The sequence below is a fragment of the Vidua chalybeata genome, chromosome 2, assembly GCF_026979565.1.
Source record: "Vidua chalybeata isolate OUT-0048 chromosome 2, bVidCha1 merged haplotype, whole genome shotgun sequence".
Taxonomy (NCBI): Eukaryota; Metazoa; Chordata; class Aves; order Passeriformes; family Viduidae; genus Vidua; species Vidua chalybeata.
This window is the reverse complement of record NC_071531.1, coordinates 71,133,311-71,153,945: the sequence shown is the minus strand read 5'-3', so window position 1 is coordinate 71,153,945 and position 20,635 is coordinate 71,133,311. Positions and strand designations below refer to the sequence as shown.

The 20,635-nt window shown below is 36.6% G+C and overlaps 1 protein-coding gene across 10 annotated transcripts in view; it reads right to left on the bottom strand.

Annotated features, from left to right (window-relative positions):
- Positions 1 to 20,635, bottom strand: part of STXBP5L (syntaxin binding protein 5L) — a 181,692-nt gene that overhangs the window by 22,595 nt on the left and 138,462 nt on the right. For 4 of the 10 annotated variants that reach the window (XM_053933533.1, XM_053933571.1, XM_053933559.1 and 1 more), the window contains 2 exons: positions 14,915 to 14,980; positions 7,363 to 7,413 (listed from right to left, as the gene is read on the bottom strand). The exons of 1 other annotated variant lie outside the window; for it this stretch is intronic. In XM_053933533.1, the coding sequence (XP_053789508.1) occupies positions 7,363 to 7,413; positions 14,915 to 14,980 (117 nt within the window). The remainder of the gene's footprint in view (positions 1 to 7,362; positions 7,414 to 14,914; positions 14,981 to 20,635) is intronic. 5 more of the 10 variants (XM_053933542.1, XM_053933575.1, XM_053933566.1 and 2 more) reach the window with 2 other exon arrangements.

Sequence of the window (20,635 nt, the reverse complement as noted above, 5' to 3'; positions counted from 1 at the left end):
CAAAAGAGACAAGAATTTACCACTAAAAAGGATGAACGCTTGTTAAAGCTAAATGCAATGAAAATGTCAGCAAGAAAGAAGCACTCATTTTCAGTTAGTGCATTGCAATTTTTTACACTTGACACAGAAAAACAGGAAAGAATATGATCAACTAATTCTTTCAGTTCTAACAAAAGGATAAATTCAAACAGAGAAACTATCTGAAAACCTTCTTCCTAATGATTTGAGAGAGGCTGAGACAAAAAATATAAACTTCCATAATTAGAAGCATTATAATATCATTTTAAGTTGCAAGGAAGTAATCAATAAAAGAGAAGATGAGAACCAGAAGAGAACTGGAGAAATGCTTTAATATGGAGGAGAAAGAACCTGAAAAATAAGTCTCAGAATCTTCTCAACAGCTGTTGAAGAATACAATCTTTAGTGTTAAAGTGAAGAAAAATCAATCTGTTCCCACTGGGGGATTTTTTTGTGCATTACCAATAAATTAGATTTTCAGTAATGATTATGATGGTGGCTAAGTTTTATTTTTACACAGCAGAGAGATACACATTTAAGTTAAGAAAAAAATGCAATCTTAAAACTGTACAAATGGCCCCAAGAGCTGTCTCAGGTTTGTCTGTAAATAATCCAAATTAGTGTAATAGTGTGAATATTCATTAGTGAGAACACAGACTGATACCATAACATTCAAAAATTTTTTGTAAGGAATTTATTAAAAAGAATTTCCTTAAAAATCAGAAACACAAATTTCTCTCAGTGCAGATCTGTCAGCCAGAGAGGAGAGAAGATGAAAGCCCTGGCAGAAGAGGTTAATGCAGATGCACTGCCAACAAAAATGCACATTTAACATCGTGTGTTCATCAGTTTGAAGAGGAAGGAAGAGCTGCCCTAATGACATGCTGGTAGAATATCTAGGTCCACTCTAACACTATAATATGCTGTCATTTTAACATTCTGCCTACTGCCTGTATGATATAATGCTATTCTGCCTATGGTAACAAAATCCTCTCATACACTTGGTTCTAAATCCACTATGTTTTTTGAAAGCAGGATGAACAGATGTATTTGTCAGAGAACCAAATTACTGTGAAGTGCCTGAAAACACTATGTGCATTGTCAGATCACTGACAGATTCTCTTTTAAAACTACTATTTTTTGCCTGAAATTACGAAAAAAAAAAAAAACAAAAACCAACCAAAACTCTCCAAATGAAAAACATTGAGAATACATTATTGTATGTCATAACATCACCTCTATGTTATCATATCTGAAAAATCAAAACCTGGCTGTGCTAACAAATCTAGCTTTGCTTACACAGAATAGTGGGAAATTTTTGGACTACTTGGTCTAACTCTGCTCCTCAGATTCATCTGCTGAATTTCTAGTGATCACACAACACTACTGGACTGTCTTAAAAAGCACACAGCACTCAGTGTGCCTCCACAGAATAATCTGACATAAATGGTTGCTATGCTTTGTGCAATAAACAAAAAAACATAAAACAGAAAACTTGATTGAATTCTGAAACATAAGCATGAAATGTGTAAGTCCTGAGCTGCACAGAAGACAACACTGGAACATGCAAACAGAGTGGATAGACCACAAGACCACCTGAATATCAACAACTTGTCCTGAGCACTCCTTAGTGCAGCATTGCACCTGTATTTTCACCATGGAAAAAACTGGCATTCATTCTCTGGCTTTAAAAATGAAAAATGTTACAACCTGAGAGGTGAACAGAGACCCCAGAATGGAAGAATACCCTGTATGTGTTTGCAGTGCTTGAAAGGAGTGGAAAATTACTTACCTTTGAAGTCCTCAGTAAAGAACTCTTCTTTATGTAAAACCAAAGAACTTGGGAACAGTGAGTACCTGTTACACTGGAGCCTAGCCAGTTGCATTTAATTTTTTTATTACCAACTTCTAAATGTAGGATGATTGTTACTGCTTTGTTTTTCCAGCTACCAAATTTCACTGCCTTTCCTTTGTGATGAAATTTAACTGTATTACTTATAATCATTTTAGTTAGGGTATTTTGTATAGTTCAAGGCACTTACCTTTCCTTTTAACTACTTGCTTGTAAAATTCCCAAGTAGATCAGCTTGTTGTATATTTTTTTTTCTCATCTGGAAACATTAGAAGTTAGAACACAGCCCCTTTCTGCTGTGAAATATAACCACAGAACACACGTGTATTCTGCTATAATAACCAAATTATCCTGTTGCTTTTTTAAAATTCTGATTATTTGGATTGGTAGAGGGCTAATATATCTATTAGATATATAGGTTCTCTTTTAAAAATGTTTGACTATAAACATTCTTCTACTTAAGGAAGGAAGAAACTGGTGCTATCATACACCTGACCTTCGGAACATCAAGAGACTTTTCTCTAGTAGGGTCCTCAATACAGAATATCAAAATCCCAGCCTCAAGATGTGAAACATCTGAAAGACTAAAGTTTTAAAACCATTTTTGTAAAAGTGAAAGACTTTAGTCCTTCCTCACAATGTTTTGCACCTTCATAGTGATCAAACTTGAAGCAGAAAAGGCAAAGCTCATCCTCCACAGACTCAACAAGAGCATAAGCAGCTGCTTGAGGGCTGAAATCCTTCCTCCGTATTTGGCATTTGCCAGACTGCAGATCAAGTGCTGTGAGACTTGACTGGACACTGTCCTGACCTACCTGGTGTAGCCTGGCCTGCTTTGAGCAGGATGGGGGTCTAGACAACCTAGACCTGTGGGGTCTAGAGGTCCCCTCCAAACTTGATTATGCTGTGACTCTACCAGGGGGCAGAGTTGAGATGATTCCTCAACTCAGATGGTACTTGCACACTGAGAAGAGGACAGAAAATTCCTCTGCCCTCTGGCAGGAGACATACAGTGGACAGTCTCTAAAATCCTTATCATGCAAAAATACAAATAATTTCCAATGTATATTGCCAAGCATTTAAAGAAAATCATTGGTACACCTGGATGTCTGGGCTGCCTTTTCTACAAAGTCATACCAAGGAGGAAAGCAAACTCATATAGTTTCAAAATTTCTGAAATGTTCTTCAGCCTTGTAAACAGAAGTACAGATCTAGATAAATCAATATAGAATTCTCCATCTAAAATCTACCAGTTTGTCCAGTGCAGTAGTAAGCAAAAACAGATTAAAAGCTTCAAAATGGTGTGAGTGCCTAATATCTGCTGTAAATACTTTGAAAAATGAAAGCAAGAATTGCTATAACCCCACTGCTCATTCTTAAAATGGAAACGAGGTTTCATTTATTCAGGCAATGTTTTGTAGGCTTGGGAGCATCTAGGAAGTGATACTTCCCTGTCAATGAAATACAAAGGCATCAAATGGTGGATATTTTCATACTATAACTCTATTACCATTTACATAAATCAAACAGATTCCACAAACTTCATCCAAAATGGACAAAATGAAGCACAAACCCATAACCCCAGGTGCTTAATCAGATCCTTACAATTATGTTTTATGAACCCAACTTTCAGAATTAAAGCTCTTAGGCCTCTGCATTGGAATGCAGAAAAAAATGAACTCATTTGGTAATTTTTCTAGATTTTCACTGCTGTATAAAATGGAAGACATTAACTTGACTTGGGAAAGAACTCATTCACTGCTTATAAGTATCTGCAGAAAGCATAAGAAAATATATTACAGTTTTGAAGATCACAGCTTAGCAAGAGGGAAAAAAAAGACATCTATTTATATTTGCATTTCCTTTTGTTCTTTCACTAATAAAGTCTAGGTGATGGCATAATTCCTTACAGTCAAACCATCTGTTCATAGTAATTCTAGAAAAGTCAGCAATTACTGTCTCTCCCCCATCTTTAGCTGTGGCTTCTGTCTGGCTCCCTGTGATCAGCTGGAACCTTTAAAAGCTTTTAGTAAAATGAGCAGAAATATTTTCTAAAAGAAAAATACAAGGTGATGCTTGAAGTGGCTGGTGAAGCAACATTAGAAAGCTCTTGTACCAAAGCAGTTCTATGTGTCTGGATATATCTCAAACTCTCCACTTGATTCAATAAAATTAGGATTATCCCCATAATTCATCTCTGTGAAACACTGCAAGGAAATGAAGATGATCTGTTCAGAAGACTTTGGGAAACATTATTAGGTTTAAAAATAAAGATACTATTATTCAGAGCTGCCTCTGAAGGGTAATAGAGAAGCTGTACAGTCTATGCAGCAGCGTTGCCATGTCTTCCTTCTGGTCAACTCAAATAAACATTGGGTTGCTGTGACCTGCAGTAGCTAAAACTATCAAGAAGTTTCAGTGTATCCCTTCATGAGCCACATCATTCATTTCTGTGTGGAGATACAACATCCACAGGTGACAAGTGCTTCAGCAAGGAGAGATAATAATCACCGCATCAAAATAAAAAGAAGCTGAGATCAACTTCATCAATCATATAAAGGTCAATGTGGAGTCCCAAAGTATCTTTAGGTCATGAAAATCCTGCTGAGGTTTTACAAGAACACCCTGAGTCATCAGATCACACATTATTCCCCTAAATGATAGCAAACTACTCCCCAAACAATTTCCAGTACAGGCAACACCTCCACCTGAAATAGATTTAACTTCTACTTAACCTCTACTATTTACAATTCAAAGCAAAGTGAAAGCAAGGACATTCCACGAGGCAGATCATAAGAAGGGAGCAGAACTGTAAGCTGCCAAATGCTAATGCATGTCCCAATTAGCTGCAGCCACTGCTGAGAGTGGGCGATGTATCAGCACTCTCTAAAAAGCAACAAGCCAGAGCCAATGGGATATATGGACAATATTTTATCATCTCAAAGCAGTGACCTGAATATCTTTATAAGAAGTGTGGGCCAAAAACTATTGTTAGCCCCTGAATATTCAGACTATGGGCACAATCTCAGGCAACAGCCAAACAGTGGATAAATAATCTCTGACAGTGTGGCCAGGACATTTTGGAGCAGAAGTAACTGAAATGCGGTCATCACCTTTTCCAGGAACTCTCATTAAAATGTAGCTCCTTATACTGAGAAAGAGAGGCTCTTCCCAGCCTGTTGTTAACTAAGCAATCTATAATTCAGCACAGTTTTAATGGCTAGAATAATTAACAGGAATATTTTGCCCTTCTAAGACAGTCATGAAAGAATTGAAAGTCTGGGGGTTTTTCAGTCCATTTTCTTTTCCTTTTCTAAACCTCCCTCTGCTGTTGATTATCCATGAGCATCTGCCAGTTTATACACTGAATGCTTCTTCCACGTGCTTCATCCTTAGCTCCTGGGTAATCTGAGCACAGGATACCTGGTTGCTGCAGCACTAACAACAAACAGGATGCTTTAGTGACAATTTGATCACTCCTTTCAGTGCTTATGAAGCTTTTGGTACAAATGGCATGCCACTATTTTCTGCAAGATGTTGAAGTAGACCTTCTTAAGCTTATTTCAGTTTATACTTAGCTTGTTCTATACTATTAAAAATAATTAATACAAGCAAATAAAGGAATGGTAAAAACATGACTACTCTGAAATCAAAACTACAGGCAGGATTATGCATTCCATTAATCTTCCCAGTTCCTTACACGTCATACATTTAAATGGATCATTATGCTTCCAACCCTTTCAGGTTGAATTTCTTTAACTTCTGGAGCTTTTTACCCTGCTCCCCTGTCCTTGGGATTTTCTGGGGATTTTTTTTTGGTGTTTGGTTGGGGTAGTTAAAATATAAATCCACCTGCAATTTGTCAATATATTCCAGGAAAAGCTTACAATGCCCCGCTCCCAACATGATTACAGGAAAGCTGATGATAAGGTTGCTTTTTCTCTCATATGCAACTTCTTATATTACACAATAAAGCGCTCACCAATTCTAATTACAGTGATATACTTCTTTCTTTTTCAAAATCCTCTAAATCCAGTCTTTTGTCCATTAAGTTTATCTTTTGCTTGTCTTATGCTTCAGGATTTAAAGTTATTTAATACTATGTGTCCTTCAAGACAATGTATTTTTAATAACACTAACAAAAAGAAGTTTGATCTGTAGAATATGGCTTAGTCTTAAGTCATATCCTATGGCTATTTTGATACTATAAGTATTCACCTTCCCTCTTAACAGCTGCCCATTATATTAGTGATAAATATTAATTTTACAGGTTTATAGGTGCCTATTTCTTTCACCTGTTTGGAGTAGTAGGAACATTACGATTTTCCACTCCAAATTGTGTTTGGTTGTATTCCTCCATTTCTACTTTCTCAAACTTATTTCAACTAAATCACTTTGTATTCTGAAGCCTGCACAATTTGGGTTGAATTTTCCAGTGATTTTTCAACATTTACTTACTTAATCTTTAGCTTTTTTTTACTTACTTAATCTTTACCAGGAGGAATTGACAGTTTTCCAAGTTTCTCAGTCATCTATAAGGTGAAAGACACATTTATACCCCTGACTTTTGCCTTGTGGAACAAGTGCTACCTTGGTTAACAGGTGCACATGATTCCCAGTGACAGAAATGAAGTTCCTCTGTCTTATCCAAGGACATGATCCAACTTTAATTTTTATCTCTAAAAGGACACTAAGTAATGAGGCATGGTTACTTGGCTTTTGCAGTCATCTTACAAGGGAAACTTCCCAAGAGAACAAAACTAGAAAGAACTCCTTGAGACTGAGAATATCTAAAGAACACTTATAAGAATTTTTTTTGTGAACCACACATTCCAATCCAAATACCAGGAGCAATACCCTTTATGGTGTTGTATGATCTGCTCCCAGCAGTTTTAGGCTATTGAAGATATAGAAATTTTCATTTTAGCTTTTTTGAGGTGAAATTTGTGCTCTCATTATGCTCTTCCACTGAAATATTAAAACAGAATTGAGAAAAAAGATTGCAGCAAACTATGTATTTAACAGCTGGCTGCGGTCAGTCTCAAGGAGAGGACTGAGACAAATGACTGATTTCCAACCTGACTTCTCAGACATTCGAAGACACCATAAAATACAGATGTTCAATTGTCTTACCACTATTGTGGCACAACTCGCACACCAAATAAAGAAAATAGACCAGCGCATGCATTGGGTATTATAGGCAGAGTTCACCAACAACCAGCTCGGAAAAACTTCTGGAGTTTTTTCAGAATAAAGTATTACACACACAGTGTGTAATGATTGGCAACATATGTCTACATGAAATAAATGAATATTAAACAAGCAAAATGCTGAGAGCTGCCAACAGAACTGTATGGGTTAATAGGTGGTTTTTAGAAAGCCTTTTCAGACAAAGCCTCTGACGTTATTGTGTTATCTCATGAATCAGTTGGTAAAATGTTTTGCCAATGAATGTAAGGAAGTTTAAAGCTGTTGGCTTTCGCCTACCGTACCAAGATCAGTCTTAAGATCTGTTGGCAGACTTAACTTTCTTGATCCTTTAACTGAAACAACAGAAAAAGGAGAAAGGCAGTTGTTAATAAGTAAGAAAGAAAAAAGAGCGAGGGAAAACAACATGCCATCTTCTGGTTAAAACCATGTTGCGAATTTGTAGCACTTTTAATCAGCATATAAAGGCAGAAAAATGGTTTAAATATTTTCATTTACACCATTCAGTGAAATAAATGCAATTGAACAAAGAAGCACTGGAAAAAAAATTACTCCAGCTGTCAAGGAGTAATGATGTTTTACACAGCTTTGGCTCTGTGCTGCAATATCTTACCTTGTGGTGACAGGAATGATAAAAAAAGAAACTACAAATGAGATTAAGGCAAATATTGCACATGCTGGCTATGCAGCATATCACAAATATTTAAACACCTGCAAACCAATTTAATAAGAGGGTGCAATGAAATTATGAGATCTGATGACATCATACCTCAAGATAGCATTTGAAAAAGAGAGGGCATATTGTAGAGGTTATGGGGACAGAACATACTGTTGTAATATTATGGAAAGGAAGACAGATTGCACAGAAACGAAATACAGCAGCTTCAGGACATAAAGTGGTGTTACCTAGTCATCAAAATTTGCACTCAATTCAGTGAAGGTTTAATTATTTGCTGTGTTACAATTATTCAAGAAACTGGTAATTTTGCTTCTGTTCAAAAATGTTTTCATTTCCTCACACACGAGCACGTTTTCAAACAATGAACACCAGAGAACTGAAATAAAGCATGTCTTGTAGCAGTCAAAATGGCATTAAATTTATCAGAAGAATGCCTTAAGAAATCTTTTATTAATTATTCAGAAGACTTGATTTCCAATTTGGTTATTTCATTTTGTATTAATTATGTTTTTTTCACATGGTTTTCTGGCTTTTACCCCTTACCCATGCTGTCTGTTACTAGAAGGGAACAATAAAATATTTGTCAGCTACTTATTTTATTACTATTATTATACTTCCAAAGAAAGTCCCACATGATGAGTACCACAGTGACAGGAAGATATGAATATAAGGAACAAATTCTTTGTAATTTGTATTTAGTAAGCTTTTAGGTCAGAAGGATGCCCAGAACAGACACTTCACTCTTTTATGTCACAAAATCCCTTAAAAAAAAAAAATTCTGTTGTAGTCTTTTGCAATGCCTGCAATTTGGCAGAATTAAATATCAGCCAGCACCTATGTTATTCTTTTTCTCTTCAGGGATGAGTAGGGGAACCCATGAGGCTCTTAAGCAATATTTTGCTATCAGTAGAACCAGCACAGCCCTCCCACTAACTCATCTGTAGCCATAACTTTAAATCAGGACATGGTGAAGAGGTCTCTCCAGAGCAGCCTGACATCAAAAATACACACCCCTAACACTACTACATAAAAATTCTCTAATTTGGATACCAAGTGTTAGGCACCAACATCCATTTTAGGCACTCACACAAAGGGCAGTTTGATTTTTAGAACAGCCTTTAAAAACCCATTCCATTTATCTGAGCAGCTGTCAAATACTCTTTCAGACTGTGAATGGGTGGCTACTGCTCCAGAAAATCAGTGCTCTGCTATAAAGAAGCATCACTTGTGATATAATCTCTTTCTAGGGGAAGGACAACATCTGGCTTAACCAGCCCTCTGAAAAAGGACAAGCAATTCATAAAAAAAACTGTAGGACACTTCACTAACAGATTAGGACTTAGAGTAGCCAAATTAGTGCTGTTATCATGCAGCTTTGAGCTTTGAAAAGTGGTAGTCTAGCCTCTTCTATTTCTAGGTTACAGGTGTTTGTGTACAGCAGGAATGATGTGTCTTGTGCTGCATGCCACAGCTGTCCCCCAGATGGTGACACATCTGAACCGCAATAGCTCCCAGCAGGCTCATACGGCACATGCAAAGTTTGGACTTTCTGATTCCTCTGAAGGAGTCTACACAGGCTTGGTTTGGGAGCTGCCATGTGACAATTGCACACCCTTCACGTGGCAGTCACACAGCTGGACATTGATGCACTAGGACACAGCACAGATCACTGATAATAGACCCCATATTTGAGGGTAATAACAACAGAAGAAACTGGTTGTTTTCATGCTTTACTGTGATTAAAGCTGTCTATATTAATTTTTTTAAACTAACTTTTAACTATTAATAATATCCACATTCTGATCAGTTTATGTAACCTGCTTTTAGTACCTAAATCATGCATGTTTTACTATCTTTATGCTTATTATAAAGAAGCATCATACATGTAAGCCTATCTTGCTGACAGAGAGCTTTTGAAAACCAGATTTATTTGAGAATGGAGTATAAAGGCTCAAGAGGCCAGCAGAGTTGTCTGCTATCATCATTTGTTTATATTCGTGCTGGAGGCAGCCAGCAGAAATTGTGATGCTACAGCATAAGGCAAGACAGCCCCTACCCAAAAGAGCTTCAAGTGTTAAGAGTCAAATTATTCAACTGTGCGATGAGGAAGAGTTCCTAGGTACAGTCTAGTAGCAGCTAAGCTGAGCACGCAGGTCTCCTGACCTGACAACATCCTGCTCCGTAGCCATATGGTTCCTCTCAGTCTTTCAAGGAAAACACCACAGCACAACCAACAAACAAACGCACACTCACAGCTCTGGCACTCAATGCTGAGTTTCCCTCAGCTATTACAGCAGCAGGGTGGTCACAGATTTTCATGTTATTCAAAATGAAGGTGACTTCATACAGGATTTTTTTCTACTAAGGAGCTTCTGCCTGGCTAACACTCAGAAATATCAGTCCCAGTTATTGCTAAAGCCCCCTTGAACCCTGAGCCATGCACCAGGGGCTGCACAAGGGCCCAAACCCAGGTCCTCAGCTCACACTGCTCCCTGTTCCTTGCTAATCTGTACAGACAAGTCGCTTCTCAAAAACTTAAGCATGAATTCACCTGTTCAGAAACTCCCTTGCTTATGGGAAATAGTAATAAAATGCACCTTGTATCCACACTGCTGAAGCTAATCTCTAATTATTGTCTTCTGACTAGTTAACATTCTTTTCAACTTAACATGGATAAGAAGAAATGGTTTTGCAGTGTTATCAGTAACTAAGTTTCAAAACAAATTACATTCCATGTTTTACAGACACAAAATGTTTTGAAACGTTTACTTTCTAGCTTGTTTTCCAGGAGAATACAATTTTCAAATGGAGTCAAATCTCTTCAGCCACTCTGAAGTCACCCACATGTTAAGAAAGGGAATGATTGTTAAGAAACTTAATAATATTCTTCTTGAAAGAAAGCTATTTTAAAAACACTACACATAGGAAAGTGGGAGTTTGGCATGGCAAAGGCCTAATCCCAGCAGATTTAAATAGTGAGATGAATAAGGATAGCAGCACTTGGAAATCATAGTATGTATAAAAATTTGTGGTCATGTCATTAGGGACCTGTCTTAAAGCTCATAGGATTTAGTTGTGGGAATCTTTACACAGCCTTCTCTAAGCTTCAAAATCTTAAAAGCATTTTGGATGCAAGCCCCCAATATGAAGGTGCTTCTTAAGAAAAAACACAAATCCTTTTTCATTTTAAAATAAACATTTGAGAAGTCACTCTCCTATACACAGACAGAAGAAATTCTTTCCTTCTGGTCTTTGAAAGAAGTCTAAAGCGTCCACTTGCATCTCACACAACAAATGACCTATCCAAAGTTGAATTTTCCTGTGCTCACAGTGTATTCCCATTAATACCCTTCAATATGAAGCTCCATATCAATGTTTAAAACAGTAATGGACATACATAATTATATATTATACATTATATTCCTAAGAGCCCCTGAATAAGTTTACCTAATGAGATGATAAAAATAAAGACAAAATTTACTGGAATGGATACTGTTCTGTAATACATTACACAGTAATTAACTCAAGCATTTGATACAGCACCACTTACATGATGAGTGCTTTAGAGCTACTGAGCTCTCGTGTGCCACTGCAGAATGAAAACAGTACAGAGCCCTTTTGACTCCCAAATCACAAACAAAAATGAAAATGCAGTTTGAAAGAACAAGGCATGCAGATGTAAGAATAGGATGTTCTGAGGCTTTTGGTTTTAAGGCACCAAATACCATGATATGGCATGCCTTGCTGCATTTCCACATTCATGAAACATGCTTTAGATAGGTAAGAGTTTGGGGGTTTTTAAAGTTCTTTTCTTCCACATTTTTTACCAGTGTTATTCCATATATATTACTACAGCTAGAATATATTTACAGTGGAAATTGCCACCTCTCAGATATTTAAAAATAAGCAGAATCTTTCAAATGGCTTTACTAACTTCTTTTCCTTTATAGTGTTGTAAACACATCACTATAGTATTTAAATACTAGTTTAATTAAACAAGATACCAGTGGTTAAGGAAGATTATTCTCCTCTGCCTACCATTCTTAAAAAGCAAGATTGCTATTTCTTCACTTGCTGCTATCCTCTCTGTGGCACTGTGCATTTCAGAATTTTTTTAATCAAATGGTTTAATTTTATGTTCTATTCCGAACAGTGTTCAGAACGGGAATCTGATTTTTCAATTATAACATCTGCAAAGTCATGTTTTAGTAAGTATCACAGGAGGAACATCTGAGAAGACAGTCTTGTGAACCAAGTTAAATATTACTTAATGGAGAAGTAGGATTTGTACTGAATTATGTACTAGCCCTGAATGTGAAATAAGGAGTACTCTTCAGCTCTGAGTCTCTTGCTCAGTGCTCCATCACTCGTATCAATGATAGTACACACGAATGCCTAATTCTGCTTTGAGGCAGGGAGAAAAACAACACAGACAAATTACTGAGTTGACCTAGGCTGTCTCTGCAGAAATTTAGTCATAGGTTAAAACATTACCAAGCACTAGAATGTTATAGGCATAATCAATTTTTCATGGAAACAGAGACAGTTCAGGCCGTCTAAGCAATGTTCAACATCAGACCAAGAAATGAGGAAGAAGGACATTTTTCAAGTTCTCCAAAACACCTTTACCAACACTGTTCTTATGGCCTGACTGGAATGGAAATCTGACTAAGCTACTAATGGTTCTCTCGGATGTAGAACTACTCATGTTTACACTGGCAATTAGTGTGCCCTAGGGATTCTTCCTAGGCACTGTCTTGGAAGTCTCAAAGTACACACATGAGCACAGCAACGTTGTTCCTCAAATCATTGCCCTTCTGACAGAGCTAAGGATGAAGATGCTCACCACTGTGCCAGCCATCATGTGTGCAGTGTTTGCCATCTAGACTCAAACTGCCCTCCAGCAGTTTGCACTTTGCGTATGTATTGAGCACACTCAGGGCCAGCACCTGGCATGAACTTCCCTGCTGGGAAGAACTGATGTTGATGTGCTCTGGCAACCAGAATGAACAGCTACAAATCAAACTCCGTTCCGTCTGTCTTTGCAACCTCATGTAGCCATACCCAGGAGGCCCTCCTCCACTGGGCAGCAACTTGAACCACTTCACAGAACAGTTCAAGTGTTCTTTCTGGTTTTGCTAAATTTCTGAAGGAGCAAGTCTTGGTCTGTTTTCAGCAGAGGAATGTGGTCAGTGGTTTTACAAAACACAAAGATCACAGGGCTCTTACGGAACACAGCACACTTCCATTGCAGAACCTGTGTGCCATGTACTTTAAACAGATAAAGGCAAGGCTGGAAGTAGAAGGATTCTGCCTGACAGATCTGTAACTATGTAGCTGTACTCTATGAGCAAGAAATATTAGTCAGTGAGAAGGCTGATGTGGGTGTGAGGCTGTGCTGGTTAAGCACAGGATTAGTTCCACTCTCAAGTTTCGGAGGGTGCAGTTTTGAGGTCACTTATTCCAAGTGACTTGGTTGGATTCTGCCCCGTTTTACAGCAGACATACAGAAGCAATATTAATTAAATTTTGCAATAATTAAATAAAAATAATTCATATCAGTCAAAGAAACTTATTGTTTTAAAAAGTAGTTCTAATAATAGTTACTTCCTACAAAACTGCACTTGATTTCACATTTAAAAATATAAATATAGCTTGGAAAACAACATGAAAGTGCTAAAATAGGAAACACCCATAAATATGCCATGTTTTCCCTGCTGAATATCTCCAAAACAGAAAAAAGCAGAATAAATTTTGGAGCAAATTATCTCAGATTTATCTAAGAAAGCTATTTTTGACCACTAGCAGAATGAAAAATTGAAGTTAACTGCAGAAAAAGTGTTATAGGAGACACTCATCATTATAAAACTAAGAATATACACATATGGTTACCAAGTCAGTCATCTCTTAGCTTTCACTGAAAAGAAAAGCTTTTAGCTCATTTCTGAAGAGAAAAGTGAGAAGTTGAATCCCAGTGAGCCACACAATAAATAAATTTATTATAACTGAGCTATCAAATGTTTTATTTTAAAGCCTAGATCATGAGTTTCTGAGGCCCTGCTCAAGGGTTTGAGCCCCTAGTTTTATACTAATATTATTATAGCCTATTTCACTTGGATATCTTCATATCTACAGATTTTGGGTTGCAAATAGTACAAGAAAATACATATTTCAAAGCAGCTGTTTTGTTTTAGCTCTTACTGTGTCAGGGAAACACTTATTAGTTTCAGCTTTTTATAAATTACTAACTAGTGGCTTTCATTCAAGATTAATGTATCCTGTTATTATGACATAAAATATGTGAAACAATAACAGAGAATTTGAATAGCATACATTGAATACAATAGGGTATTTGTTACCATAACTAACGGGGAAAAAATCCAGCTATCAATACTTACCAAATTACAAGGAAAAGAAGTGTGATATGTATACCACAAGGAAAATGAATGTATCACAGCTATACCTCCTTATTTTCCATAACATTTAAAAGCCAGCTACTAGAAAACAGCTCTTAGCAGCCATCTTTAAGACAGTGAACTCACACTAAAGAGATCAATGTAGACTAGGCACTTGCTGAAAAGGTCTCTAGAAATGGATGAATTCCACGTTTTGAAGTACTGTGGGTAAAATGGGAAATATTTATGAATTTTTGTGTGGTCAAGATTTCCCTGCCCTGGCTCATAAGCAAATATTTTTATCTGAGGTTCTGCTTTCATTGCAAATGATGTAAATCAGGCACTGGGGTTCTAATGGCTAAAATTTACCATCTCCATATTGCTGATTTCAAATAATTTCTCCATGTACACGTACGCATAATATATACATTTAGAACTACAAGGACTCCCTACTGCAAAAAAAAACTTAGCCTTTTAAGAAAACAGAGAAACAAGCTTCTTATAGGAGGTTATAGGAATATACCTGCATGATCCTTTTACTTCATATGTTTTACACTGTTCACCTCAAGATGCACCACGTACATTTAAGTTTTCCTTAAGGAAACAGACTTAGGATTTTACTGTGCTACGTAAAAAGCGCTTCTCCAGTAATTTCTTCTCTTTGGAACTATGCACTTCAGTTCTTAGGGATTAATGAAACACAGCGATGCATGACATGAATGGCTTATACAGACTGCAGGAAGAGAAGCCAGTCACCTTTACCTGAAGTGGGAGACTTGCAACGCTCAAGCTCCAGGGAAACTGGACTGTCACTGAGTTCAGTCAGGCCTGAAAAAATGGAGTTAAAGAGTTAAGTCACAATCTAACAGGGCATGCTTCAACTTTCTTGGTTGATGATATTCTGCACTTTAAAGTCAATTTGGAGAAAGGAATGGTGTGAAATGAGAAGGAAATAATCTATTTCAGATAAGTGCAGTTATCAGGCTGTCACTGCAGCAATTCAGGCTTGGTTTAAAAAAAAAAAAAATCACACCTCTTGTTAACTCAGATTTGTTTTCCGAGTGCCTCAGGATAGAAAAGAGTGACTGTACCTAACAAAAGAAAACAAGTAAGTATAGTTTAAAATTTGAAAGTCTGTGATATGACTCAAACTCATTCATCCCTGTCAATCTGATGTGGAATCAACTCTGTGCTTTCAACTGCTGCATAATGCAGGGAAGAAATCTTAAAAGAGGGGAAGAAAAAAAAGTAAGATTACCACTACTGTGCAATATTAGCATTTTCATGAATTCACACAAGATAGGTCATTTTAAGGGACACGGAAGCATTGATAATGCTGGCTGGGTGTAACACTGAATTTTTTGACAAAATACTTTATACATAGTTTATATATATTTGTCAGGAACTTCACCTACATTGAAGACAGCACCAAGGAAAGCAATCCTAGTCTGTACTGCATAAACTCGAGCTTGTTTCTGTTAGCAAACTAAGATCCAACTTTGGCACAGATTGAACATTCAAGTTCAAATATGCCTTTGGCATGGGGGAGGGAAAGTCTGAGCTCACTCTATCTTTTACCATGGGCTAACTGGGCATGGCCATACCTGTTCAAATGCACCCTTTCTATGTATCCGTAATGCCCTGTGGCTTACCCTTGTTATAGGAGCTCTGGCACTCCATACCATTGGCTACCTGGGACTGACAGGCAGCCCTGCCCAGACATTCACATGCCAGCTAGGTGGACCCACAACACTCAGGTCAGAGTGCACAGTCAGGGGTACTGTCCAATATCATACTGATATTGGATTTACACACACTCTGCTTGTGCTTCATCCTGAGAATCAAACATCCTACAAGAACCTTTCAGTATGCTTTAAATGGGCACCGTGGCTCCTGTAAGAGAACATGTTATAATTTTTATTGCTTCTGGACCCTCAGGCCCGGAGACCCTCACCACTAAAATTCATATACACTCTTGTTTTGGAAAATTCTGCCACTCAGTCACCAGTCCTGCTTTCTTAGTATTAAAACCAGTGTAATCTTAACATAGGTACTGACAACTTTATAACAATGTATTTTTGAACTGCTATAAAAACTGGAGACGATCCAGAGCCCCAGCCAGCAGAACAAAAAAAAACCTCCTACCACTAATGAAGATGCAGGAGTGCAAGAATAATGCTGAGAGTCCTTTGGAAAACCAGCAGTACTGATTTAGTCTGTTAAATCAGCATTAACAACATACTTGTTCCTGACTTAAGAAACAAGATCTGCCAAACTAGACACTATTGTTGAAAACCAAAGATTTTTTATTTTGAAAAATGTACTTGAATCTTTCTTTCATTTCACTTAGAATCTGTGAGAAAAATTTATACTTCAATCAATTGCAAATTCAGTCACTTTTGATGTTATGAGAATATTCAGGAACTGTAATAATTTGGGAAGCCTCTCTAGTACAGGAGATCTTACTTCCACTTGAACCCAAGATTTCTGTATGTACCTAGAGATTTGGGACAGAATTGATTTTTGCTGCGGAACTGTCTGCAAGGCGCAGCGGAAGCAGTTTTGCATAGCGTCAGAGGCCTTGGATAGATAAAACTTATACTATTTATTTTGTAAATGCATTATTGGAGATAGGTAAGTTTTAACACCTTGTCTAAGATGTTCTAAACATTGTATATTCAGCACTGATGTTGGATACAATATCAAATCCCTGGTCAGACTTTGCTTCTAAATAGTTTGAGGTTTACTATGGAGTTCATAAGAATAGTATTCCATCTCAATATAAATTATAGTGCTATGGACTTGAACAGGAAAATCACCAAACTGCACCACCCAAGAGCAACCACAGTGAGAAAACCATGACTTCTTCATGTTTGGCACAATTTGCAACATAAAACATTAAAGATACATTTCATGTTATGCTATTTAAGAATGTTGAACACGTGAACTTCTCTACAAACCTTCACTTGCTGTCAAGCCACTGCCACCCCTAGCAATGACCACCTACAGATGCCTTTAAAGAATGCAGCATATCCCTGTGTGAAATGTAAGTGGTACCATGTGCCCTGCACAAGAGCATTGCCTTAATCTCACTTAGATTTGCTTAAGCACTTCCACTTGCAGATTTTCTCCTGCCATAAATCTTTATTGCTTTGAAATACTATAATGAGTTTTGCTCATTACACTCCCATTCATCCAAAGTCTCTTTTAATCTTGCTAAATTTTAAATTCTGAAGATATTATAAGGCAATTAATTGCTCAATCATCATTCATTGCAAAGGATAAACACATATATGTCAATTTTTATGTGTTACCTTTAATTCCACTAAATGTTTCCCTTTGAGATAAGAAAGTGAGCTCTCAAGCTTTTCCTTGTACTACTGCTCATTTTCCGCTCTCATTTCCTTTTTAAGGAAACAAAACGAAATATTTTCAATAATTAACCATGTATAAATATTTCCACAAACCTCAGCTTCCCTCAAATGTCTGAGAGACTACAACAGCTACTGAAGTTAGATTAAAAAATATTTTCACTTTCCATTTTGAATTCTACAGGCAGTTTGTGTCCCAAGATATTTTAGCTATTTTCAGCCCCCCCCAACCACCACCCCAGCAAATATTAAACAAGATGAATATAGCAGTAAAAATAAAGGCAAAAACCTGAGACTGGCAATGTGAACAACTACCTGAGAGAAGATATACTCATGGACATTATAAAGAAATTGGCTTTGGTTTAAGCAAATCATAAACATGTGCAAATAGGGCAAGATATAAATGTATCACATAAGGCATTAAAACATTTTAAAAGACATGTCCCATGGATACTTTTCTAAGCTTAGTGTGATTTTAATTTCTTTTTTATTCAAGGATCAAAACCCATACTAGTGTGAGGTAACAACTTTAATGAACCCATAATTTAAAATTATACTTGAAATTTCTATCTCTATGTTTGAGTGATACATTTACTCTAAAGCACCCAAAGCCATCATATCTTTGCTTATAAATAAATTAATTATAAATAAATTACCATAAATATTCACAAGCCAAGAAATTAAGTAAACTCAGCGCTATCTTAATCCCTCAACTTCACACTGAATTATCATACCATGTTTTCTTTATGTTTATATAACTATATATATCTATGGATTCTTTGGAAATTAGTTCATTCAGAATATAGCTATTGACTTAAACTCAACCTACATTAGCTTCTTAGGTGTGAATTGAAGTGCCAATTACTGATATACAATGACTCACAGCACACAGTTTTCTGTATCCTCCTGTCAGACCAACATTATTTCTGCTCACCCCCTCTCAAGGGACTGGCCTGAGGGAGGAACAAGGACTTCTCACTGAAAAGTCTTCATTATGAAAATTATTTTGCAATGTATGAAGGTCCTTTGGATTTGACAACATTTTGGATGTTTCATAAAGACTATTTTCTTGTTCTACCAACAGATGGTATGAATTTCTAGTAGGAGATGCAAATTCCTTTTGCATCATTTTGGTATTTTTATATTCTGCTGCAGACATTATCCCTCTAGATGCAATAAATGTACTTCTTTTAATATTTGAATGCATGTTATCCAAAATCAGGTAATAACACATACAACTTGATTTCAATTGAAGAAGAAAACCAACCAAACAACCTCATAATTCTGCAGTACATCACAGAGAGTTTATTTTATTTAGCTTGTCATATAATCTTGCTACAAATGGAGGTGGCTGTGGATGTTACAGCAAATGGAACCAGTCATCAACACCTGAAAGTTATCCCCAGCTCTGCACTTATGCTTATCTTAGCTTCTTCTTTTCCTCAAATTTCTTCCCTGATTGGAAAATTATGTTCCAGTCTCTTCTACTGTGTATGCCTAGAGCTGGTTACATTTCTTCCCTCCTTGCTTCCCTTTCCCACTTTCACCTCCCAAACCAGAGAATGTGCTGCCTTAATGCTCTAAGTCCACTCTGGGTGCATTTGAGTCTACTTTACATATGTAACCAGTATCAAGCTATCGATAGATTTATTGGCAAAATTCAGAACATTTATTCCACCACTGTGCTTTGCATATTGGATGTCCTTGACATTGCTGATTATGTCTTTCCTCTAGAACGCCTCTTCTCCAACATATTGCTTCTTTCCTCTTACATGTTCATTCTTTTTTTTCCCTTTCCCTATTCAGTTGCAGGACATCTCAGACTGAAATATCAACACTTTTTTTCCTCTGACCCAGTAGTTGAAGATATTCTTTGGTATAAACATGGCAATAATTTTATATATATATATATCCCTAGTGATTCATAAATACACATCTTTAACTTGGATTTCTTCCATCCAAGTTAGAGTAGTAATCCTGTCTTTCTAAAATCTATTCAGGAGTGTTGAAATAGGAACTTAACATCACCAAGATGAACTCAACTATTTTTTTTTTTTGTGCTGGTTTCCTCTTTACTACATGAACAGAGCTATGAGCATCACTGTCTTCTCTGATACTCTAATCCATAATCTTGGTTACATCTTTGAATGTCACACTTTCACTCTCATAATTAGGCTGGACACTAAATTACATTGTCTCTTCCTGCAAATCGCCTCTAAAATGTCCAACAAAAATCTAACTATCTTGCTCAATGATAATATCTTTTTTTGCTTCAATGCCTGCAAGTCTTATTTTCTCATACTGATCCACATGAAATTATCTTCCTACTTCATTACTTAATTGAATCAACTACTCATTTATCTTCCCATTAACTTCCATTTTCATTGATATAACCCTAAAAAGTTTAGACCTAATGCTTCTGTTATCACATGACCGTTCCTGCTTTTGTCATAATAATATTGGCTTTGACTGCACAATTTCCAAAAATAATTTACTTTTCCCATCATCATCCCTTATCAGAGAAGATAAACTTGTAAGCAAAATCCAAAATCCTCTCTTAATACCCCTCTTAAAATTCATCTCTCAGATAAGAGGTATAACAAAGCATGACTGGAGAATGACTTTGCAAGATATTTCAGTCTGTGACAGATTCTAGTCCTGTTCTTGATTTTACTGCATGGTGCATCTTTCAGACCATACAATATATACTCCTGTGTAAGTATCAAATGAAAAAAGCAAGAACCAAACCATTTTTGACGAAAGAAATGAAGCTGTTAATGATCTTGCCTAAAATTCAGATTACTACTTCATAGGAAGATTTTGCAGACTTTTCTGACAGAAACAAGACAATACATTTTCAGCTATGAAAGACTCCATGGTCTATTTCTGTAATTCTGAATGAAAATATCGGTAATTTTTGCCCTTAGAATTTACTAATTTTTTAGAGGGGGGGAAAAGAAATCCCAAACATGTGACTTCTGTCTGTCACTCAGGTTCTCTGCTACAGACTTGAAATTAGCAAGATCAGACTAATAGACTTTAAGATACCATACACCAAACCTTTTTATGAACTGTTGAATTTGTAACTGGACTAGTCTTTCAACTAAACGGA